The following is a 25,385-nucleotide window of genomic DNA, read 5'->3' as shown; positions in this document are numbered from 1 at the left end:
CTTAAACAACAACAAAAGTGTGACACAGAACCAAATATTATATTAGTACAAGCCATATTTCTACATCAGACTCGTGACCCATTTATGGGTCTTGATAAATATATATAAATACTACTACTTTTATGTGTAAATGTTAGTTTAGGAATGAGTTTGATGATCATCACTACACCTTGCCACATTATAACACAATAATTGCAAACAAATGATTTAATTTTAGTTTCAGTGTTGTCTAGAAAATAATTGTAATACTTTCGATATGGATGTTTATATTTTTGGTATTATATTATTCTGACTGCAGTCGGTTGATGTATAAATCTAAAGGGTGGGGCATAGTTGCATACAAATACACAAAATATAATCCTATAGCCTATATAAAGGTATCGACTGTGTTCCTAGTGTGCTATATGGTATACTAACAGATGCTGTACTCTATCATTAGATTTGTAGATTTAATGGCATCTACAGAGAAACCATCAGGCGTTTTCGATGACTAACGTTTGACTGGAATGCCATGTGTCAGACTGAAAGTGCACATCAAAATATCGATGCCGATTGCGTTCATTATTCCAGCAATATACGTTTCGTTTCACACTCGTGATGTTTTGGGAAAAGGGTGATTTGACTTCTCACCTCCAAGCCTAGAAAACAAGGGACAGTCTCAGGATTACTGTAGTCTCAATTTCCCGGAAGGATGACGTGTTCTCCCCTGGCGAGAATACTCGAGTGCTTGTCTTAAAGAAACAATGCGCAGTCTGTGCTTCTTATGAAAGTGCTTTGTGCGCTGTTTAACCTGAGCCTGTGACACAAAGGCCATATCATTCGGAGTTTAAAAAAGTACAAATAAGAAGAATATGCAATAAAGGGAAATTAAATTATTAAAATAATCTGGGTACATTTTGAACTATAGAAACTATGTTCTTGTTTGAACTTAGTAAAAGCACAAGCCTTGGTTTTTCATAATGAGCACATAAAGTTACATGGAATTGGAAAGAGAATAAAATAAGAAAAGGAAGAATAAAAATATTAGTCTTTTCGGTCTTTCTTTCGTTCTTTTGCTTTATTTATTTTTTAATTTGTAATTTTTTTGTGCTTCAGAAAATAGTATACATGGCATAGACATAATTAGGACATATTTTATATACTTTTCATTATAATGATGATGCTGGTTGTGAAGATTTAAATAGTGTATGTATGGTACAAACAAAAGTGAAAGATAAACACTTTGTACAAAATACAAATATTTTTCAAAATGAAAATGAAGCCAAATGAAAGACATAGGCAGCATTATAATAATCATAAAATCTAGTGCATCAAGTGATTCTACTGTGATTTAATTATGATTCCTCTTTCTATATATTTATAATAATTTTATAAATAAATGCATACATACATACAGACAAAGACATACATAACAAATGACCTCCTTTAAAAACGTGACTGTGTATTCTTATAAAAAAAAAAATCAACAATAAAGATACTTTGAGTGGGGATGTCATAAAAACAAAACTGAAAGACTTTTAAAAATACGGCTGTAAAAAAGAAACTGAATGGAGAGGATCCTATATTATATTTAATATAAGGACCTTCATCTTGTCTGGCTTTTCTTTTACTCAAACTTTTCACATTTTTTTGATAGACAACAATCATCACGTAACAGATGGAAATGTGAAATCACTTCTTCTGAATCTTCACTGTGTATTAATAGCTAACAGGTCAATATTGACATCATAACAGCTGTATCCATGTCCCAGACACAAAATGACCGCAGGCCTTTAAACACCTGTTTAACTTTATACGATGGAGCACAACTTGAACTCTATGACGTGACTCTGCCCTCCCAGATATGATAAAGAGATGATAAGATGGTGAATACTGCTATATTAAGCTCTGTGTAAGGTTTTAGATATAGATCGTTCGGATGGGTCCACACATGTCTGGTATACATTTTTAGCTTAAAAATAAACAAACTGAATATTATGTCTCATTAAAAATATTAGTATAAATTTACCTTAGTATCTAGCTCAGCCTCTAAATCTTTACTGTATTTAATGTATTTATGGACACATTTGCTTTGTAAAAATGGCAAAAATCACAAGCATCATTTCAGTTTCAACAGCACCAGCTGTATTTGTGATTTTGGTTGATGTAGTACTTAAATTAAAACATTTCATAAGATATTATGTCTGTAATTTGTAGACATATATACCAAACACAGGAAAAATAATTACGCCACATATAAAAATGAATGCGTTTAATTGCATTGGACCACATAAAATCAAACCAAGTTACATCTGCCAACAAATAATATACGAGATCATTTCACACAACTAACTTTCCTTTTCAAAGTCATTTTTATGAGGCTTTACTGATAAGATGCGCGTTAAATATCGCATGCGATTAATCGTGCAGCCCTACTTTTAACCAACTGGTGTCAACTTGATATTAAATGTTTGAAGTCAGTTCCCGTCAAGTTCACACAGCTGTCCAGCAGAATAAGCACAAGTGTAGTTCATCACATTAACTATGGACATTTTCCCTAACGCTTGACAACCAGAAATAATATTATGTCTTAATGCTGAACAATACATTTATTGTTTCAGAATTTTTTTTAACTGATTTTAAACAGAAACAAATACTAGAACCACCTCGAACCTGAGTGAGAAGAAAAAAAAAATACTAACAAAGATTAATAATTACAAATAAATAAATTTATATATTAATAAAAGTAGCCTAATATACAATAATGATTAAAAAAACAGTAATACAGAATCATACAACCGTGAATCAAACAATTCACATACAGAGACACAGAGACTGTTTCACAATTTTAAAACCTAAAGACTACTTTTCGTAACAAAAGTTACAAAAAAAAAAATTCTTGAGATAAAAATGGTTTTACTTGGTTTAAAAGTTTTTTTGAGACCACACTGTATCTTCATTTTCATATCTTCATATCTTTTATCGGCAGATATCAATTTAGGAAAAAGCAACAAATTCACTTCATAATATAATTTTTTTAATGTAACTCTTTGAGTTTTAGGAAAAAGCAAACAAGGAAAAATAAACCACAAAGGGCAAAATCAGAAACCACATGAAATGCTATTAAAAAAAAACCTGAATCTAATTCTCTCATATAAAAACTTACACTAATAGTTATTTCCATATATATCAGTAGATGTCAAAACAACAACAGCAAATTCACTTTACAATAGTTCATATTCAAGTCTTTGCTATAGGTCAAATGGAACTTATTCAAAACTCAGATTCATTCATTCTGAGAAATTCGTTTTTAAGCTCGACAGCCATCATGTCTATTGGGGAAAATAAATATTGCCATGTTTAGTCTTTGTGTCATGTTTAGACATGGCTCCTTAGTAACACTATTGTGTGTACAAGCATAATTGTTTGTAATAAGGGAGTGTTTTAGTAGTGATTGCACCAGGACTGGTGAAGAGAGATCACTGGAAATTTCCAGAACCCAGAGGTAAGAGCTTGTGAGGGTGTGTAATGACCCAACTAGAGCAAGAGAGCTGTGCTTCACATCCAGTACAGGAATGCAGACACTGCCGACTGCCCACTCCCTGAAATCACCTCAAAATCATTCCACTGAACATCTATCCACCACAAATCAAAGTAAACAAACAAAAGCCTATGAGCTCTAACATTTGCTTCATCACCTTTTTCTTTATCTGATTATTTAGTAGATTTATATGGCAGATTGTTTGTGTGTGTGTGTGTACTTATTTATGCTATATTGTGGGGACCAAATGTCTCCACAAGGATAGTAAAACCTGAAATTTTGCCTGTGGTTCCCACGTGGGAAAAAAATATAGTAAATGATGTATATCTGAAAGTGTAACTATGCAAACAGGTTTTCTGTAAGGGGTAGGTTTAGGGTTGGGTTAGGGGATATTGTTGGGTCAGTATAAAAGTAATATAAGTCTATGGAAAGTCCCCACAATTCACAGAAACAAACATGACTCTGTGTGTGTGTGTGTGTGTGTGTGTGTGTGTGTGTGTGTGTGTGTGTTCCTTTTTTTTGGTAATTTATTTTAATATTACAAAGATAAAGAAATAATCCTGTCTGCTCTAAAACACCTCCATCTGTTTTAACAATGGAAATTAAATGCAACATTAATGGAAACACAACTACTCTTCACAACTACTACAAAAAACAACTACTCATATCCACTAGCTTAACACTGATTTCACCCCACAGATAAACTAGGATTTCAGAAAAGGTTAAAAATAGGCTAATACAAATGATAATAGAATAAAGCCATGTCTAAACTTGCATGCAGCAATATTTACTAGAATTATATTTACAACCTTAAATTATATTTTTTTGAACACACAGTAAAATTTCAACTCACTAAAATTAAAAACATGCGCTCTGTAAAATCAAAGTGGTGCCAAAATTACACTGATATTCAATCTTTGAATTTAATTACTGACAAAGAAAATCAAATCAACCTCTGAAAACTTGAGTGTAAATCATAGAAATTACTGGGACAAGTTAAACGGCTGGACATTAAGATGTTAAATGGTGAGAACTTTTTTGGTGGATGTGCAAAACCAAATGATCACACTCTAAAAAATGCTGGGGAGTGGGATGAATTAATGCACATTCACATTTAGTCTAGAACTACAGTAACATCATGTTCACACAGCGCACAGAACGCCTCTGTACTCCCGATTTCTCCCAATATGGGGACAGGAGAGCTGTCAGTCAATAAATGGGAAAACAAAGTAACTGGCATTACTTTTTTGAAAAAGTAACTCAGATATTTTCTTGTAAATTAAAAAAGTAATGCGTTACTTTACTAGTTACTTTAAAAAAGTAATCTGATTACGTAACTCGCATTACTTGTAATGAGTTACCCCCAACACTGCTGGGTAGTAACCCAACCATTGGGTCAAAACAACCCAATAGCTGCCCATTTTTTCCCCAGCGCTGGGTTGTATTTAACCCAGCATTCATGGACTTTAAAAGACTAAACAGACTAAATAAAAGACTGCAACACACTGACCTTGGGATCTTCTCTCCATCTTCATACAATTCTCCATTAACAGACAAAATATGAGTGTGTTTAACAGAGTGAGAGTGATTTTCTGTTCTCATTCTGACCGACTAGCCAGTCAATCTCTCCTCTCCCATGTCTTTTTTTCCCACAACTATTCAGTACGTTACACTAGAGCATACCAGAGATCCCATGTCATTACACGGGTATGTATTTATTTGCTCATTAGGTTAACATGTCAGGCTACGACTTCGATTCCTCCATAGTGCGGTGAGGGCGGGGGCTGAGCTTGCCCAGTTATGGTGCGCACAGAGGGTTGCCTGATTGCATCATCGCAAAGACAGCGTTCCTGATACTATAAATAGGGTGACGTCACTCGCCCCGCCCCCCGTAGTAGCTAGTTCACGTCCTCCATAAAAAGAGGTGATGCAACGAGCCGGCGACAACTGTAACTTTACCAGCTGAGCGCGAGAACACTCCAGTCGGAGGAGAGCATCACAACACGCGCGTTTATTCAGTCAAAACAAGGTGAGTGACAACGTTGTTTCACTTGTTATTTATGGGGTTCTAGAACACACTGGAAAATGTCTACGCGATGTTCTAATAAATAAACTCAGCCAGTGACTGATTTCGATACAGTTGTGTTTTGGGTCAAGCGATTGTACTTATTATAGCTCCATTTTATATTCATAATGTAGTCTTTTATGCTGTTTATATTTATATAGTTTTTTGTATTTAAGTGTTCTCTTATCATAGTCTAAGTCCTCTAGAATAGTTACAAAACGTGCGGAACTGGGTTGCGGTAACTTATGTTGAAATATTTGGATAACTGATAATTGTATGTGGTTCTGTTGGCGTATCGTTATAGCCGACTGTAAAAAATATTTACGACAATCACATTTACTTGAACTACTCGCATAGAGATTTCATGGTAACCGGATTAGAGTTTATTAAACAGTTAAAGATGATGATTTTACCGGATTATACTGATAAAGATTGTAGACCTGCAATGCATACAAGTAGAACATGTAATTCGAGTAGCTGAATGTAATCGCATAACTTTTAAATAAATAAATGAATAAAATATTTGTCTGATATATTCTATATAAGATTAGTTATATGTAACTTCAATGTATATGCAATCTATATAGACAACTGTTGCCAAACCTAAAAAATACCCTAAAATAACATATTGTGATGATGTTAAAACATTATGTGATGGGCTAGCACAGTGTACGTGTCATTACATTGTATTATTTTAATATACTAACTTATTTGAGCTATTAAAATCTGAAATATAAAATCATTGCAAAATGTAGGCATGTGGTCAAATTGAAGGCTAAATGACTTTAAACATTAAGCTTATGAAAAATTAACTTTCTAGCAACCGTTTATAAATAATAACAGTATAAAGATAGTTTTATATACATAAAACACCATAAGGGTAACAATACACAACAACATTAAAATAATACTATCATTATTTAATTTACTAAACAAAATAAGATTTGGAAATACTCCTTGCGCACTAAATCATAAGGGGATTTATTATATTATTAATATAATAAAATATAAACATTTTAGCAGTATATTTATTGCCTTGTTAAATATGATATTTTATATATCCATAAATTGTGAATAAAAATCTAAATTGTTTATAATAAATCATACATATATGCATATATTGAATAGAATTATATACATTCATGCTTTTTATTTCTGAAATACTTCTTTACATTAATTGTTAAATTACATGTATTGTTTTTAATTATTAATTTTTCAGTGTAGTATTTTTACATTTTTATTACATGACTAACTTTTTACAGGTAACTCAGCAGTCTGGTCATTTTTAGAGAAGGTGGTAGAGTTCGTAACTGACTACAGAAAGTTTACTATGATCCAGTTTCCATATTAAGACCATGATTTAACTCTTGCTTCAAATGTTTTAGATTTCGGAATGATGCTTCAGCATCCTGGTTTGGGTCCCTTGGAGATCAGTGCGTCTGCTTTGGTACCCTGCCTCTCCCCGCCCGGCTCACTCACGCTGGACGACTTCACCAACTTCACTCCATTAGTGAAAGAGGAGCTGCGCTACGCCATCCAGAACAAACGCCTGTCCAACGGCATGAGCACCCTGACCACTGACAGAGCGTGTATGAACACCGAACGCCCCACTGAACTTCCTGTGATGAAGCGGGAGGTGAGAACCACTCATTTACAGTTAGAACATTGAATCAAATGTGATTTCTTGTATTTCACATTAGTTATATTGAGTAACACACATGCAGAAAAGCCATGCTTGCACAATTCACTTGTTCATCCACTTGTGGACCTAATTCAGAATCATTAGGCGGTTTCAGCTTTCATGAAATCAATATTTATTACGCAATGTAGGTATATCTGAACATATCTGATAAATATTGTCATTTCAGGTCACTCCAGAGGAGAGTGAAAGGAGAAAAAGAAGGAGGGAAAGAAACAAAATTGCAGCAGCAAAATGCCGAAACAAGAAAAAAGAGAAAACAGACCATTTACAAAAGGTAATTATATTTATTATATTATATAAGTTTAATTAAAACATTTTTTACATATATTTATATATATATATATTTTATTTTATTTTTTTTAGAATATATTAAAATTATTATTTTTTAATTATTTATTTATTTTATTTATTTATTATACACTCATATGTAGTCTATAAATGGCTTTCCTTTTAATTCAGGAGTCAGAGAAGTTGGAGTCCATCAATGCCGAGTTGAAATCCCAGATTGAGGAGCTGAAGAACCAAAAGCAGCAGCTAGTTTACATGCTCAACCTGCATAGGCCCACCTGTATCGTCCGAGCTCAGAACGGCCAGACCCCCTAGATGAGAGGAAGCTCTTCATCCAGCAAATCAAAGAGACCACCCTGCAAGGTCTGAATCTTACCTCAAGTGGACCAACGCACACCTCAATACCAACTAGCTGTGGCCATCTCTAAATCACAAACTATACAGGCAAGAAGCTAATGGTTCGGCAGTCCTTGCCAAGGAACACTGGAAGGTTCACCCACGTTATAAAGGACTAAACACGGGTGCCTGCCATGATGCCAGTCAAGGTCGGTCTGATGTACACTGAAAGAGACTGTTAAAGCACTAAAGTTTTGAAGGACGTTTGATGCGTTTTTCCTCTTATTTAAATGTGTTCGTAATTGTATGTATGTTTAACATGATATGCTTTTTGTATGCACCAAAGCCTGATGTCATGTTGATGCTAGAACAACATGATTTCATTTATTTATCAGCTTGTTGGTTAAATGAAACCCTGGCGGTGTGTTTGACAGCAAGTACTATTCTAGTGAGAGGAAACAAATGTAGTAATTTGCGTGTATCTTTTTCACTTACTGGCAAGACATACAGGGTGATGAAGTTGTTTAGTTTAGTTACATATTTATCTCTGGCCTCTGCCTTGTTAAGTGTCCACATAACATGCCACATGAAGTATTTCAAGCTGCTACTAATCTCTCAGGACCTGGTCTATATATATATATATATATTACAGGAAGCTCACATTAAATAAACAGATAAAATAACAGGGAAGTCGACACGGAGTGGACTTTGAGACGACGAGGTGTCCCGCACGCTACTTACAAGGAAGTTTCTACTCTTCTTCACCGAAAGCCTGTCTGCTATCACCTCAACCGTATGACTATGTTGTTGTTACAATGCTGTGATCAGGAAGGTCTGCGTTTCCCAGCCTACTGTTAAAAAAAAAAAAAGTGTTTTTGTGCTATTAGCAAGGACATACTTATTTTTTGATGTTGCATTTTTCATATACTGTAGCTGTGTGTTGTTATTGTCTAGATGCACAACCCTCTACACTTCCAGCTAACAAGAAATGTTCTCAGAACTTTGGCTAATGTTCTGGAAATGTTAAGAGCAAATGTCCAGTAACATTAATAGAATGGACATTTATTTGGTGTTAGCACCATCTTGTAATGTCTTTTTTTTCTGAAATGTTTTAGTTGGACTTTGTTACTGCTTACTACTTGTTTCAGAACATTCAAACGTAATGTTCCAGGAATGTTAGCAAATGGTTTAGATCGAGCATGATTTGCCTTAATGTTTTCTCTAACATTTGCATATTTGTTTTTAGTTTATTCGGAAATAACAGAGAGCATTTTAGCCAAATGTTCTTAGAACATATTTTTGTTGGCTGGGCTTGTCCTAAAGAAAAACAAACTTGAAGTAAAGTTCTTATTAATTGTCTAACTATGTTCTTAGATCACGTGTCAAGCAGTTTTAGTGTCACACCATGTTGTTAGTGAAGAAACACACACCACAAGACATCTGATCAGGCCCTGTGACTGTATTTCTTAATATTATAGAAAGGTGTACTAAAGTATAAAATCACTAATTTCTGCTAAACCAAGGAAAACCCCTGATCTTTTCACAAACTTCTCCCTTATGTTTTTGAGCATAGTTTAAATGTATGTTCTGTCATGCACTGAAAGGTTAAGTGACGCAGGTGTCAGGTAGCTTTTTCCTTTTTTTCTTTTTTGTATTTGTTCAAGCTATGCTTTCTATTTGTGGTTAAACCAGAATTCATCAATCACGTCATTGGTGTCCATGTCAAAGTGTTCAGGTGCAATTGCTACCAAAAGTCATGACTGAGAAGATAAATGGCCTGCAACATTCAATGACATATTTATATGACATATGTATGGCTTCATTTTGACTGTTGTTTGTTTTTGATACTTTATTAATAAAAAGCTATACCACTTGCGATTGAGTCATTCTGTGCTGGTTTTATTCAAGTCAGATGTGATTAAATACAACTGAGTCAAGCTGATTACCTCAGATGAGGCAACACCAAAACGTTGTTACTTTTTAAAGTGTACTTGACGTGCTCAAAAACCAGCACCATTTATGGTTGTGCTGAGAAATTTGCGGTAGGGCAAGTCTGCACATGTATAACCTGAGAGACGTGCAGATTGTAACCCTGAGGCTGCTCGAGTTCATCCTGCCAGAGAGCAATGATTCAGCATTTTCTGCTGATTTGAATGATTATTTTGAAGGTGGGTGGATTTCGTACAAGGGAAACGTGTTATTATTATGTTTTGGAACTGATTAAATGTGGGAATTGCATGAGAAGATAATAATCTTAAAAGCTCTCCTGAAATTCCTCGGAAAGAACAAAGCTGCTAAAGAACTCTTAGCGGTGGCGGTACCTGAGTTTTGGTAACTCCCCTTTAGGGGAAAAAAAAGAGGGAAATATTTAGAATTCTGAATAATTGCTACCAAACTCATTGGTTTGCTTTTTAAAACTATTTCATAGTTGACATATTCAAAACTATAAGTATGGTTGTACAGGAACTAAAAGTACCATTTTAACATTCATGAGAACTTTGAGAGGAAATAATTGAACATGACTGGTTTTAGTCGTGATAAAAAAAATACATGCACAAATAGAGACACTGCTTATTGGTTTTCAGTAGAAAGTGTGATTTAATGCAACTTTTCATGGATTTGTTTTTTCTTTTTAAGTTAAAAAAATTGAATTTCTATCAAATGTCATATTGAAAGATATTTGTTTTTTATTGTGACATTTTAAGGGCTACTTTTGCGTACTTTTATATTAAAGTACTTTAATCTTGCCATGAAAATAACCTTTAATCTTAATATGGAACTATACTAACTAACTGACTAAATACATAAATCAACAAACACCTGTTTCCAAGGTTTAAATTCTCCACCAGAGTCAGAGGTGCATTGAATCTTAAATCTTATAGGCATAGACCATCTTTTTGTTGAATTCAACTAAGTTAATAAAACGCTTTATAATCTTTCATTGCATGATGTGCCATCATTGCTTTGTACTCCTCCCTTTCATATGAACCACAATAAAAACAGTCCCTTTTGGACATTTTATTTGCTATATTCTCCAGTTTAGTTTGAACTTGAGTCATTTTGTTAGCACACATCCCTTAAAGTAAAAAAAAAAAACATATTTATGGGGCAATCAAATCCGAGTTGCTGCTCATTGCTTCATCGCTGCTGATGCGGACTGATGTCAGACATGTGATAATAAACTCTCAGAAATGACTCTCGGATAACTTCCACCTCTTTTCTGAAAACATATAGAGCCCATAAACATGAAACACTGTATTATCATCACCGGAAACTAAGCACTCTTTGTTCACATTTGTTTTCCACTCAGTGCAATGAATCACTATTTCTAATTAAAACTATCCAACCAGATACAGATTACACCTTGGAACTAAATGATCAGCATACAGAATATGTGTGTGTGTATGTATGTATATTTTGTATATTAAAGCTTGTAATAAAAACAAGCTTTTATGAAATCTAATCTAAAATATCGATTTAACAAATACCCAGATTCCTAACATCATGACCTGACTTTCACCATAACGCAAGTGCACTTTGCCCTGCCTGAATATGAATCAACATAGTCACGGCCCTTGGCAATAAATGCAATCAGTGGAAACTTCACATTCTGATGCAAGCATTAAAACTGTTGCAATGGAATCTACAGATGTCAAATAGGGTGTTGTTATGCTATTTCAAACATCTATGTCATAAACTTTAAACATTATTGTAATGATTTTAAAGTTTTGATGTAACACATTCATGACTGGACGGTTCTTAACCTGTAAGATCATTGGAATGCCTTACTCATTCAGGAAAAAAATGCATTTTTAATGATGAGTTATTACAAACCTATGCCTATGGAACTTGATTGGCAGGTGTTCATTTAGTCATTACTATTATAATACACTATTAGGGGTTTATTATAATGACAAAAAACCTGGGATTTTTTTTAAATCCAAAATATGATGATATACAGTGCTGCTTGAAAGTTTGTGAACCCTTTAGAATTTTCTATATTTCTGCATAAATATGACCCAAAACATAATTAGATTTTCACACAAATCCTGAAAGTAGACAAAGAGAATCCAGTCAAACAAATGAGAAAAAAATATATACTTTGTCATTTATTTATTGAGAAAAATGATCCGGTGTTAAATATTTGTGAGTGGCAAAAGTATGTGAATCTTTGCTTTCAGTATCTGGTGTGACCCCCTTTTGCAGCAATAGCTGCAAGTAACGTTTCTTGTAACTGCTGATCAGTCCATGCACAACGGCTTGTAGGAATTTTAGCCCATTCCTCAGTACAGAACCATGGAACATTATTGACAGTTTAACAGCTCATGTAGCCATTAGGCTATGTTTAAAAAGACTGGTTTTCCCTCAGCGTGCAAAGGAATGCATTGAATGCATTTAGCGAACAGTCTAGACCCCTTCCTTGCCAGTACAATGGAAATGTCCCTTCTTCTTTTTTTTTTTTTTTTGCTTTGGGGGAGCTCAAGGAAGTGTAGGTTCAATGGGAACTTCAAGGTCCACATTCTTCTTTAAGTTCCTGTAAGGTTTCCAAGAGTTTTGAGATGCGAGGGCAACCACCTACAGTCGCTACCAGGAACTTACAGATCAGGAAGGAAAAGTTACCATAACAGATTTTTTTTTTCTGTTTAAGACACACCCTTAATTTCCCAGTTCACAATGCGTATTTGTATGCTCCTCTATTCAGATTTCAAAACATGTGCACTTTAAAGGCAATGCTAAACAGTTTATGATAATCTTCTCTCCTTCTATTTTCGTGTGTGACAAGAAGAGATATCCGCGATCTCTAGCAAATATCGATGATACTGGTGGTCATATACAAACCGATGGCTTTCATTCAGTGTACATTAGATAATTAAAACTACATTTATTATAAGTATAATTTAAAGCAGTTATGTCTATTTGCAGTAGATGTACATATTATAAATATAATTATTATAAAATATATAGGCCTAGATGTAAACTAAATATAAGGATTATATAAAATACGTCGAAATTTTAAATTTAATGCAAGTTGATTAGTAATGTGTCCACTAGAGGGTATAACAATCAAGCAATTGTGGGTCACAAAACAGAAGACATCATTGGCTACTATATGTACCCTGTAAAAAAAACACACAAAAAAAACAACAACAATAGACACCATCACAAAATGTGTAATGGTTGTACTGGTTATGATGGGAATTGTTTTTATATGATAGGTTTTATTAGAAAGAGTAATGGACCCTGTGGGTTTCTACTGGTAATGGTCACCTTCTATTGTTGGCTTGTTAAAACCATTAAATCCTAACGGAATATGTCCCAAAACACACTACAGAAAACCATTTTTAATGGTTTTAATGGTTAAAAGTTGATTGTTTGTAATGGTATTTGTAGTGGAAACTATTTGAATTTCTGTGATGGTTTCTATTGTTTTTTTTTTAGCAGGGTAAACACACAGAAAGCCAGAATGCTTAAGACACCACTTTTACAACAGAAGGTTTAGAGCTTATCCATTATCCACACATTATTATTACAGTTATAACATAAATAGACGCTGAGTTGCAGGACATGCACTGGACTCTCATTTCCGCTTGTCCTGATGCAGCTAACATTTCATTGATGCAAACGTTGCAGATGTTTTGTAATATTGCACCAAATCAACCAAGGAAACAAAAACATATGTAAACTTTGAAGCAGAGATAACAGTTGCCAATCACGTATGATTTAATTTGTTAAATATGTGTACAGTATCTCACAGAAGTGAGTACACCCCACCGTGCTGCAGCTCAGTTTCAGGGTCTTGGCAATCTTCTTATAGCCTACGCCATCTTTATGTAGAGCAACAATTCTTTTTTTCAGATCCTCAGAGAGTTCTTTGCCATGAGGTGCCATGTTGAACTTCCAGTGACCAGTATGAGAGAGTGAGAGCGATAACACCAAATTTAACACACCTGCTCCCCATTCACACCTGAGACCTTGTAACACTAATGAGTCACATGACACCGGGGAGAGAAAATGGCTAATTGGGCCCAATTTGGACATTTTCACTTAGGGGTGTACTCACTTTTGTGGCCAGCGGTTTAGACATTAATGGCTGTGTGTTGAGTTATTTTGAGGGGACAGCAAATTTACACTGTTATACAAGCTGTACACTCACTACTTTACATTGTAGCAAAGTGTCATTTCTTCAGTGTTGTCACATGAAAAGATATAATAAAATATTTACAAAAATGTGAGGGGTATACTCACTTCTGTGAGATACTGTATATGTATGTATGACTATGAAGCAATGGTTCTCAACATTTTGACTGCAAAATCTCCTTTCATCCAAGATATGTTTATGTACTTCTGATATGTGCTTCTGATGTAATCAAAAATAATGAATTAATAAATTTCTCTCTCTCTCTCTATACTGCTCCAAAATCAAAAATCATCCAAAGAAGACATTTTTACAGGGCTTTGTGGCTGGAAAGTTTATTCTGGTGTTACATTCACAAGTTCTCCCGCACCATACATACCAGAAGACTCGTGTGTACTACTACAAAGCTATGCATTGTTAAAATTGCTATGAAATACAGAACTGCGATTAAAAAACTTGTGTGCTGCATACATTTTGTCAAGCCCCAACTAAAGCAATTTTATTTTCTGTGGAAACTATATGCTTTACACTCAACCCTTTCTGAACAATTGCATTTCTGCTTGAATAAACAATTATAATGAACATACTAAAATTAACTGTTTCATGATCTGTTTTTGTTTTTTTTTTACATTCTCTAACAAGGCTGTATCTCATTGCTAGTTTTACTTGATCTTAGTGCTGCGTTTGATACTATAGATCATGACATACTCATAGATCGATTACAAAACTATACAGGTATTCAAGGGCAGGCTTTAAGATGGTTTAGATCCTACCTGTCCGATCGCTACCACCTTGTTAATTTAAATGGGGAGTCATCTCAATTATCACCAGTAAAATATTCAGTTGCTTTGACACAATCTGTATTGTTAAAAGCGCTATATAAATAAAGGTGACTTGACTTGACTTGACTTGACAGTGCTTTTTGGCTTTAAAGTTTTAAAACGAAAGTCAACAGATTCGTGTTGAGCTCTAGGACTTTTCAGAAGAGAAGAGAAAACTGGAAGAGAAATGTAGAAGTGTGTACCCTGCACTGGTTAGGAAGGTAAGTCCACAGAGGTTTAAGGAAGTGATACATTCAAGAAAAAAATCTGATCACCATCTTACCGCAACCACCCCCAGATATGGTTTCAACACAAATGAGAAAAAAAGTACACATCCGGGTCCTTTTTCTGATTTGGTGACCTAATTTTAATAGAAATTGTATGACTATTTCTATTTGAGTGATTACTGGATTTCAATCTGCATCTGCGTCACAGAGTGAATACACAAGAGTGATTTTAAAAAAAATAATTGTTTATTTTTCTAATACTTACAATACACTCCAACAGCAAAACATGATCAAGCAAGACAGAAAATAACACTAACATTTGAATTAAGCTGCTATGGTTAATAATATTATGCAGACATAAACCTGCTGTCACAGACTTTTGAAACTAACCTCTGGTATTTTGGTCAGATTGGCTCTCATAAAGCAGAAGTCCATTGTCGCATGTCGTTCATTCACAGCCAACTAACTGTGGTATAACAGATGGTTTAGTTAGTGGTTACTGACTCTATCAAAGTAAATAGTGGATGTATTCACATGAGGCGTGACCCTGGGAAAACAAACATATATGACTACAAAGATCCTGTATTCTGAACATAACCTGTTACAATGCAATTTCAAGCATGACTTAATAATTCACTTGTATGTTGACAGAAAACACTGCATACTGAAATCAAAAGCTAATACTTCAGAATAAAAAAAAAATAAAATTGCATGTTGCTAGTATGCATAAATACCTTGCATGTTTACAAGTATACTTAATTTATCCTTAAATGGAAATTCGGACATCATGAGCATCAAATGTAAGCGACTCTATCTAGACATAAACTCTGGTGACATTGTGCCTGTGGACCTTGATGTTGAGGTCATACCACAGTTCAAGACAGGGCACAAAGGCTCATGGGCTTTGAGGGCATCTGTCAAGTGTTGCTGTTCCTCTAACAAAAGCTGGACTTCCTTCCTCAGCAGGCTGTTCTCCTGTTCCAGACATTCATATGCCTGGTTGCAGAACATTTCAGTATGTTAAAAAACCACATCAATCCTATGCATCAATGAGCATTTGATGTATTTTCCAATGTCTGCCCACAATTACCATCATACGTCTTCATGGGGCAAATAATCATTCTACCTGCAAATTTACTGAAAAGTACAAATGCTGAAATCAACATCTTTTATATTCTATATAATGTGCAGCTTGCAAACCTCATGCAACTCATCCGCTCTCTGAGTTTGTCTTTTACGGCTCCTCTGTGCAGCAACTCGGTTCTTTTCTCTTCTTTTCGACCTTTTCTCTTCATCATCAGAGCTCTGAATCACAATCATATGTTATGGTTGTTATGATGTTGTTTCCTGGACATTAATGTGCAGGATTATCTAATTACAACAGAACAAATCACAAACAGTAAACCACAAAATCATTTTGGGTGGCACAAGTCAGAAAGATGAGAATGTATCTGTTATAGAATGCATATTAGTAATTAGGCACATTTTTTATTTTAGGTTATAAACTTATTTTGTAATGAAACAAGAATAAAGAAGCCTCACATACCTCACTCTTTCGAAATAACTGGAAATCTGGAGCATCATTTCGTGTAAAGTTACTTGTCGCACTGAAAAGTGACATGACAGGTGCAAAAGAGCACGAGCACAATAAAGATTTCCGTTCACGAAATTTGATGGAAAATTAAGGCGAACTATTATGTCGTTTTAATTAGCGCATAGTTAGGCATGTTCACACTGTCAGTCAACATCCCTCAGTAACATTTCTTGCAAATGCCTTCGGCGGATGTTCTTTGAAGTCACGTGGTGCTCTCGAAAACTCCAATAACTTCAGGCGGTGCGAGTGTTTTTGTATTTTTAACGCTTTTGGGTCATTCCTAGAAATTACTCTTTTCCATTTTGAAAAGGTGATTTCTGAAAGCTTGCTTTTTTTATTTTTTAATCAGGCAATGAAAGTCCTTATGAGTAAAAACAAGTGGGCTAACGTTAATAGCCTATGGTCGTATATGGTTATGCATCACAAAAGGTAATATGATTGACAGTTTCACAGTTTGGCCATTTCTAGTCTTGCGCTCAGTGATACTATAGTAAGTCTATCAGAAGTAGAATTTAATCCTATCAGAATTTAATCAATCAGTTTACTCAACACATTTTGGCAGTTATAAGATATTGGCCTATATACAAGATATTTGTAAATGTGTTTAGAATTATTATTATTTTTTAATCATTGTTCACTTATGATACAAAAAGGGCCCCGTTAGTCCATGTTTAATTGGCTCATTTGTTTAATAAAAACGTGTTCAGTGCCAGTATTTGGAAACCAATGCTGGTAGACCAACACCTTGTGGTATGAACCTGGACCACATCAGCACAACAGTTCGCTAAAAAAGTAATTTATTGTAATGGAAAAAGAAATTGGTGTAGCACTTATTGTTCATTTTTAACTATATGCAAAGTATTTCTTGAATATTTATTTACATTATATGGGTAAGAATCAACATACAAAACACTTATCTAATAACAGGTGTCAATACAATACTCCCATACTGCCCTTCTCTATTCCCACACAAAATGATACATACACACACAGAGATACACATTAATTTGCATCAGTCATTTGGATGGTTTTTGGAGCAGGTACATAGTCTGCACTGTATTCTGAATCAGACGCAGCTCTTTTGATGGTGGAGGGAAGTCTGTGGTGAAGGTCTGGACAGACGTCTCCTACTGAGCTGCCAAACACTTCACTGTAGATTTCCACCGACTCCACTGAAGGCTGCATGTCAAGTACTTGACGCAAGCCCTCGGCTACCTGCTTCAGACTTTTCAGAGACTGAACAGAATGAAGGAAAATGGGGCATGTTAAGAATAATACATTATTTTTTGTCTATGGTAATGAGACTTTCATCTCACTGGTATACTTAAAATTATTAGAAAATAAAATGGACAAGCATGTAGTACCATGCATTCAAGAAGCACTGTATAAACGTAATTAAAATAGATTTATACCTTCATAACTGTACTGGCTTGTTTGAACATTGCAGGTGCAGCAGCTGATACATTTCTGATGACAGTGTCTGTAAAGAAAATGTTTAAGAGCTAGTAACAAACACTGCGTAAAGCACAGTTGTACAAATTATGCACTTTTGCTAAGAAAAGAAAGGCACACACACCTTGAGCTGGGTCTGGCTTTAGGTCTAGTGGCTTCACTGCCTGTTCATACAAACCCTAAAATAATGGATCAACAGTAAAAAGCATATAAGCCACATACACGCAACAACATTTAGGTCTTCTAAAAAAATCAAACTGAGCTGTTCTCTGAAAAAACACCAAAATATACTGTAGTTTTTAATCCAACAAACACAATAGTGTTTTATTATGACATCTAGTGGCCAGAGGTTGAACAGCTAAAATTTCAAAATCGTAAAAGAATATTATGATATCATATATTGTGACATCTAGTGGCCAGGAGTAGAACATGTACAATTTTAACTAAACTTTTAACTAATTTACTTTGTCCGATAGGTGTTCCCAAAGATAATTAGTTTCAAATATAAATAAAATCCTATAAAGACTAATATCTTTACTAATATTTGAAGTTTGTAATATTATTGTTTCAATAATTGAATACCTGATTTGTTTGTGATTTATACTGTATGTATGGATGAATTAATGAATGGAAATGTGTGTGTGTGTGTGTGTGTGTGTGTGTGTGTGTGTTTATATTTGTGATATATATATATATATATATATATATAAGAGAAAAAAAACATGTCTCACCAGAAGTTTCCTCTCTGCTCTTAATGATCGCACAACCTGGTTGCGTATTTGCTTTGGGTAAGAGTTGCGTTTGCAGGCAGTCTCTACTATTTTCTCATCCAGAATGTCATTTATTGTGCTCTCATAGTCTGAACATACAAAGCAATGGTTAATAATGTCATGGCTTGGGTTTGCAAAAAGTGTAATGATTTCTCTAAAACTGACAGTAACTTACCTTCACAATAATCCTCTGACACCTCGTCCCAGGACAAGCCAGCAATAACTAGATTTTCTTGCACTGTGAATTCAAAGTTCTAAATGATAAAACAGACAAATAAAGTGAATGAAAAAACAAAAACACAGCAACAACAGCAGACGTCGATGTCATAAATAACTCCCATAATTGGTTTCCACAAAAATACCACGGGTAAAACAGATGGTGTTTCTACAGTAAAACCATCGTACACTTAATAAAGACAAAAAATAATTGAACTTGAGATCTCTTTTTTTTTCTACTAGACTTACCACAACCATTTCTTGCAGCAATTTAGCTTTGTCCTCCTCGGAAATGTGGCATTGGCCATCGAGCAACTTTTTAAATAAGTCTTTATACTTTTCAAGCTGTTCACGAACGTGTTTTTTCGACTTGACATTTACTCTAAAATCTGCCCCGCTCTCACGATCTGCCTCCATGACTGCCGCAGCGCTTATTTTTCAAAATAACTCCTGGAAACGGAAGCAGAATGTGTTACAACGAAACAAACCCTGAGAGAAACACTTCAGCGGAAGAAACGTTCCGATCTCCATCGTGAAGACGCCGAACGGACAGAAAATGCCGTAGAGATCATGAAAACAAGTGGTTTAATACGTTTTATTTACAAATTTACACAGAAACGTGCTCAAAATATTTTATATACACTAACATCATAGCTAGAGGGTTTATTGACTGTCACGTCACCTGTCAGCAAATGAGTTTACACAGGTAAGAAATTGCGAAATTCTTATCTTTAAGCCATAAACACAATGTCTTTATGAGCGGATCCATCACCGCTTTGTAAATGTGAGCTAAAGCCTTACAGAAAAACCCCACCTAAACCAGCCTCAGCAGGTTTGCTTGTCTCAACTGGTTTAAGTTGTTTATTTTTTTCAGCAGGTAGTTCAGAGTGATCTTATTGATTTGCACAGTACAGTATTAGTGCAGTATTTATAATAAATTGGGCCACTTTTTGGCCGGATGAAGTTACAATAATAAAATCAAAGACAAATGCTATTATATAATATTAAATGTAAACTGTTGTAGGCTATGTTGTCAGTATCATTGTGTTTATGTAAACTATATGCAGACAAGGGGTTTGTTGCCACACCAAACAGAAATCATCTGCACAGATGTTTACAGAATCTAGTTTATATATTAAGTTATTTTAAATGTTTTTCCCTAGGATATAGATGATGTCCTTTTGAGAGCTAAAAAGGTAAGCTTTTGTCAATCCTAAGAGGACAAATCAATAAAAGCTGACAAGACTCTAATGTTGCAACAATGACCACTTCTGTTTAATTAATGTAATTTTAGGCTGGACTGAAAGCTCTTGTGTCAGTTACAGAGGGAGCCAGTGAGTTTGAGAAAGTTATTCAGCTGTCAAAAACATAAGCTTTGTATGAGAACATTCTCACTGAGGAGTTTGGAATGACAGTGTTCCAGCTGCACACACACCACATATGCTTACACAGCAATGGACACATGCAGCTTTACTAATATTTCATGTTTTTGATATAGCTATCCTGGTTTTGTGTTCCCTTGTTTTGGCATTCATCCCCTTCAAGGATCAGGGCAAGACTTGCATAGTGTCAAGATTCAGGTGAATATAACATAACATGACATAGAAAGATAGGTTTACCATGCTTCATATGCTATATTGTGACCTTTTAGTGCAAAAATATTAGTTTTGTTTTAACAGGACCTGGAGCCATTCATTCCTTTGTTCTAGAAGTACAGAGCTGATATTGTTGCAGTCGGGGAGGTAAAATAAGATATTATCTTTTTTGGACAATTTTCAACAGACACTGCTCAGGATTTTTAGAATATTATATCATTGTTATGTTAAATGAAATGTCCTAACACTTACCAAACAAAAATAAAACATTCAGCTTATTTTGATTACATTGTTTATATACAAATTAGAGAGGTCATTTTAAGGAATGTGAAATTAATGAAGTGAGAAAGTGAGAAAAAGTAAAGAAGTCCTTAGCAAACTTCCAAGGGGTAATCAATATGATTTAAAATGAAAATTAGATTTTAATGTATATTAAAATAGAAAAACATTATTTTACATCATAATAATATTTCACAATATTAATTTTTTATCAAATAAATGCAGCCTTGATGAGCATAAGAAACTCATTTAAAATCATTGTTCTGATCCCAAACTTTTGACTGGTAGTGTGTATATATATATTTTTTTTGTAGAGCTAGAATCTAAATTAATAAAATCTTCTAACTCCATATTTTATCAGGTAGAAATTGTAAAGACATTTTTTTTTTAAATCCTTACAAAGTTATGGAGCCTTCAAATATTGTTATATACAATGGAGGGCCTTGGAATCGAAAAGGTTGAGAACCATTGGTCTGGGGATAATAATAAAAACAAACAAACATGAAAATCGTACAAGACTGGGGAAGCTAGGCCTCACATTTCTAATGTTATTTTAAATCTTGAGTCTCAGTATTGTAGTTCACCTACTTGTTACATAATGTGATCTATTGCTTGCTAATATTTTTTTCTCTTCACAGATTGGTCTTGATTTTACCCCCGGTTTGCAAATACTGCTCAAGAGCGTGATGAGCAGATAAAAGTCTTTATAAAACAACTTGAAATATCTAAAGAACTGGATTTGCCAGTGTGAGTAGCAACATGACTTTCTATTGGAGAGTAACAGGAAATCATTCAAGCAGCTCAGAAATGGTTACATGGTTTGCTACTTTTTACCATTACTTGGCATAGCAACATATATTGTACATCCTGAACTGACTGTTCATTTTGTAGTTTCATTAACGCTCATAATTCAGTCCATTCTTTTATCTTAAAGGAATGTACATTCCCGTTCAGCAGCCAGGGTTACCATAGCCACAATGAAAGAACTAGGTAAGAGATTACAAATCATTATGTCTCTGTGACCTTTTTCAGTCGCAGCTGAATTTCTTGCGTAATTCTACTTTTATGTCTTTAGGGATTAGACAAGCATTATTGCATAATTTTGCCGGCAAGCCATCAGTTGCTATGGAAGTGGTTCAGGCTGGATTCTGCTTCTCCTTTCCGCCTGCTGTCAGCAAAAACGAGCAGGTTGGATAAGGATTCTAATTTAATTACCATTACGCTTGTGTGCCATAAAATCATAGATAAGTATGATAAGTATGCAATAAAGACATGAAGCACATATTAAAGAATGACCCAGTTCCACGTCACATGTCATTCACTTCAAAAATTAGTACATTCTGTACATATGATTGTATGTTTGAACCGGAAATTATGTATTATTTAAACCTATATGGACCTTATGTGACAAACATGAGGTTTGACATAAGTTTTGTTTTCACTACTATAATGATACTGTATTTCAAATACAGAGAGCAAAATTAATCCGACAGATTCCACTGGAACACATTTGCCTCGAGACAGATTCTCCAGCCTTGGGGATTGACAAACATGTAAGTCCTAACCTGTTATTATAATCTGATTTTCTGTACGACTGAGATGTTTGGAAGCTCACTGTCTGTGTTTATCTTCTTATTGCCCTAGGTTAGAAATGAGCCCGGAAACATAATGATCTGCTGTGAATACATTGCAAAGGTTAAGGGAATATCTTCAGACACAGTTATGGAAGTCACAACACAAAATGCCCTTCGATTGTTATCTAAGTTAAAAAGCTAGAATTATTTTTTTTATATAACTGAATTTTGTTAATAAAGAGCTCACTCAGAAAACAAATGGACTTAAAATGAATGTCTAGCGCTTTCAAGCTTTCTGCAAATTTACTGTAAAAGTCTCATAAAAGGATCGATTCGATTAGTGCATGAACCTTTCAGACTGGTTTTGTGAGCTGGATTCAAACTAATTCTCCCTATTAATACATTATTCAAATGTTTTTCATTTGTGTTCCTTTCAGAAGAAAGCCATACAGGTTTTGACATTAAGGGTGATAAATGACATTTGGACAATTTTTTAAATAAAAAATATGAAATGATCCACTGTTTTATTGCCAGATCGCTTCATTACACGTTTATTGCTGTCTGGAGAAAAACATTTACTCTTCACAGAGGTTGATTGCAGTTCCTAACACCTGATGAGTTTTATCTGGAAGGACAAAAAATATCATATTTTACTTTATCATATGTCGTATATAACCTTTAGTAGTTAGAGTTGGAAGTTTCAAACGCAGTTAAAGCTCGTCTTACAGCTGTCTTCAAAGTGTCTTCGCTCGGGATGTCTGGTGTTGTTGTCGCTGTCCAACCAGGAGGAGCGCAGCTCGGGGCGCGCGGTCTGCAGCGCGCTGAAGTCACAGGTTTTCTGGAGGTGACAAAGGAAGTGTTTCCTTTCAGGTAAATTCCAGAACCTACTGGTTGTCTCCACGCGACACCATGTCTCCCTCTGCATATTGAACTCGTACAGTTGGTCTTGCTTTGATTTTGACATTGTTATTAATCATATGTAGGCTACTTGTTAAGTCGAATTAGCATGTGGCCATTTCAGTCCTTAATGTTTAAGCAGCTGTAACCATGGTAACCAGACATGTAGCCTTCCTGTAATGTGTGTCGGTAACAAAGAGTGAAAAATTTAAGGGGGTCTGAATACTTTCCGTACCCACTGTATATATATATATATTGCAGGGTTGCCAGCTCTGTAACAAAACCATCCCAAAGGCCATATCAAAAATAGCCCAAACAGTCCCCGTGGCCCTATCCAAATATCAAAACTCAATGCCACTTCTTACATACCTAAAATGCATATACAGTCAATGTTATGCATTGTACATAATTTCAACTCGAAAATCACCAGTAGTAACAGAAGCTCACAGGCCGCTCCCTCACAAAAAAACTCATAATCTAGCGCAGTATTATCATTGGTATAATATAAAATATTTAGATACACCCATGTCAAACCTTTAAACCGCGGGGGAAAAAACAACCCGCGGCAACAGTTTACATGTAGCCCAATTCCGCGGGAAAACCGCGAACTTGGCAACACTGATATACTGTATCATTGCAGGTGTTAAAAACAATTTGACCTATTTTTCAGAATTCACCAGTAATTAGGGCGTCGTCGTTGGCTGAATGTTTTTGAACGGACACCTAGACATGAAGAAATAATGTATTAACGTAATTTTAAGATTATTAGGCCTACCCTTAGTCATATTGTATCAACAATATTTTAATGATATGAATTAAAAAAGCAAAAACATTCACTATCCCTAAACATATCCTCTGGCCAAAACTCAGTAGCCTGTAGATTAAAGTATAACTTTAATCATTAACTTAAAGGCTTTTTTACTGTTAAAAATAGGTTTGTCAGTGGAATGAATTCAACACGATTGATGTTATGGTTTCTAACATGTCTTTAAAAAGCAGCATTACTGAAACAGCTTTGTCAAATTCAGTACATGTCTTTAAAAATGGCATTGAACATTATGTAATCTAGCCTGTTTTACACTGTCATGTTAGCTTTGACAGACTATGTTTGTAAAAGACTCCCACATTCCACCAAGCCCAGACTGAACCTAGCCTACACTGATATCACCTTGACCTTTATGCTATTTTAATAATACGGAATAAAGAAAAAATAATGTGTTTTATTCACTGCCACAAGAACAAGAGGCATTACTTAGTCGCAGAACATTATTAGCTGCAAAAGTGACAATTTTTACAGCGTTTTCAGTGCTTGTTTTCAGATTGTTCCAGAATGTTAATGTATAATTTAAAGTTTGTGTATAATTTATAAAATGTAAAACAATTTGGATTGAACAAAACCTATTTAATCCATCCGGTCACAAAGGTTTTAATTTATAAAGCTCTAAAAACCTTACTGACTGATGTTTTAGTGCACTTCCTGCAAATATGGAAAAAAATAAAGGGTCTCAATTAAATATGTGCAGTTTCACATGGTTAGTGCAAATTGTCACATGACCAAAGCAGTTTAATTCCTGTTGGCACCTTGAGAAGATGATGGCTACATCAAAGCTCCAAAACAAAATGGTTAGTAAAGTATGTTAACATAAAGATATGACAAAGATTTTTGGTACACATTATCTTTAAGGTGTCTAGTATTAATATATGAATTCACATATATTCAGTTTTGTTGAGTGTGGTCATAGAATGAGTAAACATCTTGATGGTCACAATAATAACAGTGAATTTAGGTATACAATATAAATCCAATTGCAGTTGTTAGTGAAGATTGCACTAAAATGTTGCAATGGCAAAATATTGCACTAAATTAAAAGTTTAAATGTTACAAATAAGTTACAATATTGATGTTGTAATAC

At 34.6% G+C, this 25,385-nt stretch overlaps 5 protein-coding genes across 5 annotated transcripts; 2 read left to right on the top strand and 3 right to left on the bottom strand.

Annotated features, from left to right (window-relative positions):
- Positions 1 to 5,461: 5,461 nt before the first annotated feature.
- atf3 (activating transcription factor 3) lies at positions 5,462 to 9,787 on the top strand. Its single transcript, XM_016470794.1, is given in 5 exon segments — positions 5,462 to 5,549; positions 6,971 to 7,221; positions 7,454 to 7,561; positions 7,747 to 7,885; positions 7,888 to 9,787. Coding segments are annotated over 4 exon segments (606 nt in total). The 5' UTR covers positions 5,462 to 5,549; positions 6,971 to 6,978; the 3' UTR covers positions 8,004 to 9,787.
- Positions 9,788 to 15,408: 5,621 nt separating this feature from the next.
- Positions 15,409 to 16,870, bottom strand: batf3 (basic leucine zipper transcription factor, ATF-like 3). Its single transcript, XM_016470735.1, has 3 exons — positions 16,642 to 16,870; positions 16,296 to 16,400; positions 15,409 to 16,091 (listed from the first exon to the last, which is right to left on the bottom strand). The coding sequence occupies exons 1-3, from the start codon at positions 16,714 to 16,716 to the stop codon at positions 15,906 to 15,908; spliced, it is 366 nt and encodes a 121-aa protein (XP_016326221.1). The 5' UTR covers positions 16,717 to 16,870; the 3' UTR covers positions 15,409 to 15,905.
- A 407-nt stretch (positions 16,871 to 17,277) lies between these two features.
- Positions 17,278 to 19,828, bottom strand: nsl1 (NSL1 component of MIS12 kinetochore complex). The gene is made up of 6 exons (XM_016470782.1): positions 19,377 to 19,828; positions 19,087 to 19,165; positions 18,873 to 19,000; positions 18,266 to 18,320; positions 18,102 to 18,169; positions 17,278 to 17,925 (listed from the first exon to the last, which is right to left on the bottom strand). Exons 1-6 carry the CDS (start codon positions 19,542 to 19,544, stop codon positions 17,692 to 17,694), a joined length of 732 nt encoding a protein of 243 aa, XP_016326268.1. The 5' UTR covers positions 19,545 to 19,828; the 3' UTR covers positions 17,278 to 17,691.
- On the top strand, positions 19,543 to 23,056 carry LOC107676226 (putative deoxyribonuclease tatdn3). Its single transcript, XM_074186964.1, is given in 13 exon segments — positions 19,543 to 19,598; positions 19,666 to 19,802; positions 19,805 to 19,833; positions 20,291 to 20,323; positions 20,422 to 20,495; positions 20,626 to 20,707; positions 20,807 to 20,869; positions 21,640 to 21,658; positions 21,661 to 21,748; positions 21,936 to 21,991; positions 22,077 to 22,189; positions 22,474 to 22,554; positions 22,646 to 23,056. Coding segments are annotated over 13 exon segments (963 nt in total). The 3' UTR covers positions 22,778 to 23,056.
- On the bottom strand, positions 23,049 to 23,651 carry spata45 (spermatogenesis associated 45). Its single transcript, XM_016470783.1, has 2 exons — positions 23,302 to 23,651; positions 23,049 to 23,200 (listed from the first exon to the last, which is right to left on the bottom strand). The coding sequence occupies exons 1-2, from the start codon at positions 23,537 to 23,539 to the stop codon at positions 23,151 to 23,153; spliced, it is 288 nt and encodes a 95-aa protein (XP_016326269.1). The 5' UTR covers positions 23,540 to 23,651; the 3' UTR covers positions 23,049 to 23,150.
- Between the last annotated feature and the right edge of the window lie 1,734 nt (positions 23,652 to 25,385).

Source organism: Sinocyclocheilus anshuiensis, unplaced genomic scaffold (assembly GCF_001515605.1).
Source record: "Sinocyclocheilus anshuiensis isolate Anshui unplaced genomic scaffold, SAMN03320099.WGS_v1.1 scaffold2322, whole genome shotgun sequence".
NCBI classification, from domain to species: domain Eukaryota; kingdom Metazoa; phylum Chordata; class Actinopteri; order Cypriniformes; family Cyprinidae; genus Sinocyclocheilus; species Sinocyclocheilus anshuiensis.
Note: the sequence above shows the minus strand (reverse complement) of the source record. Positions and strands in the feature narration are given on the sequence as shown.

Excerpts from the sequence above, each read along its gene's own strand:
- nsl1 (XM_016470782.1), bottom strand. The coding sequence starts at position 19,544 with ATGGAGGCAGATCGTGAGAGCGGGGCAGATTTTAGAGTAAATGTCAAG. Across the intron at positions 19,001-19,086 it reads GTCAGAGGATTATTGTGAAG|ACTATGAGAGCACAATAAAT; the intron begins GTAAGTTACTGT and ends TTGTATGTTCAG. Across the intron at positions 17,926-18,101 it reads AAGCCAGTACAGTTATGAAG|TCTCTGAAAAGTCTGAAGCA; the intron begins GTATAAATCTAT and ends CATTCTGTTCAG.
- spata45 (XM_016470783.1), bottom strand. The coding sequence starts at position 23,539 with ATGTCAAAATCAAAGCAAGACCAACTGTACGAGTTCAATATGCAGAGG. Across the intron at positions 23,201-23,301 it reads AAGACACTTTGAAGACAGCT|ATAAAACTCATCAGGTGTTA; the intron begins GTAAGACGAGCT and ends TTGTCCTTCCAG.
- batf3 (XM_016470735.1), bottom strand. The coding sequence starts at position 16,716 with ATGTCACTTTTCAGTGCGACAAGTAACTTTACACGAAATGATGCTCCA. Across the intron at positions 16,401-16,641 it reads AGTTATTTCGAAAGAGTGAG|AGCTCTGATGATGAAGAGAA; the intron begins GTATGTGAGGCT and ends ATTGTGATTCAG. Across the intron at positions 16,092-16,295 it reads GAGCGGATGAGTTGCATGAG|GCATATGAATGTCTGGAACA; the intron begins GTTTGCAAGCTG and ends TTCTGCAACCAG.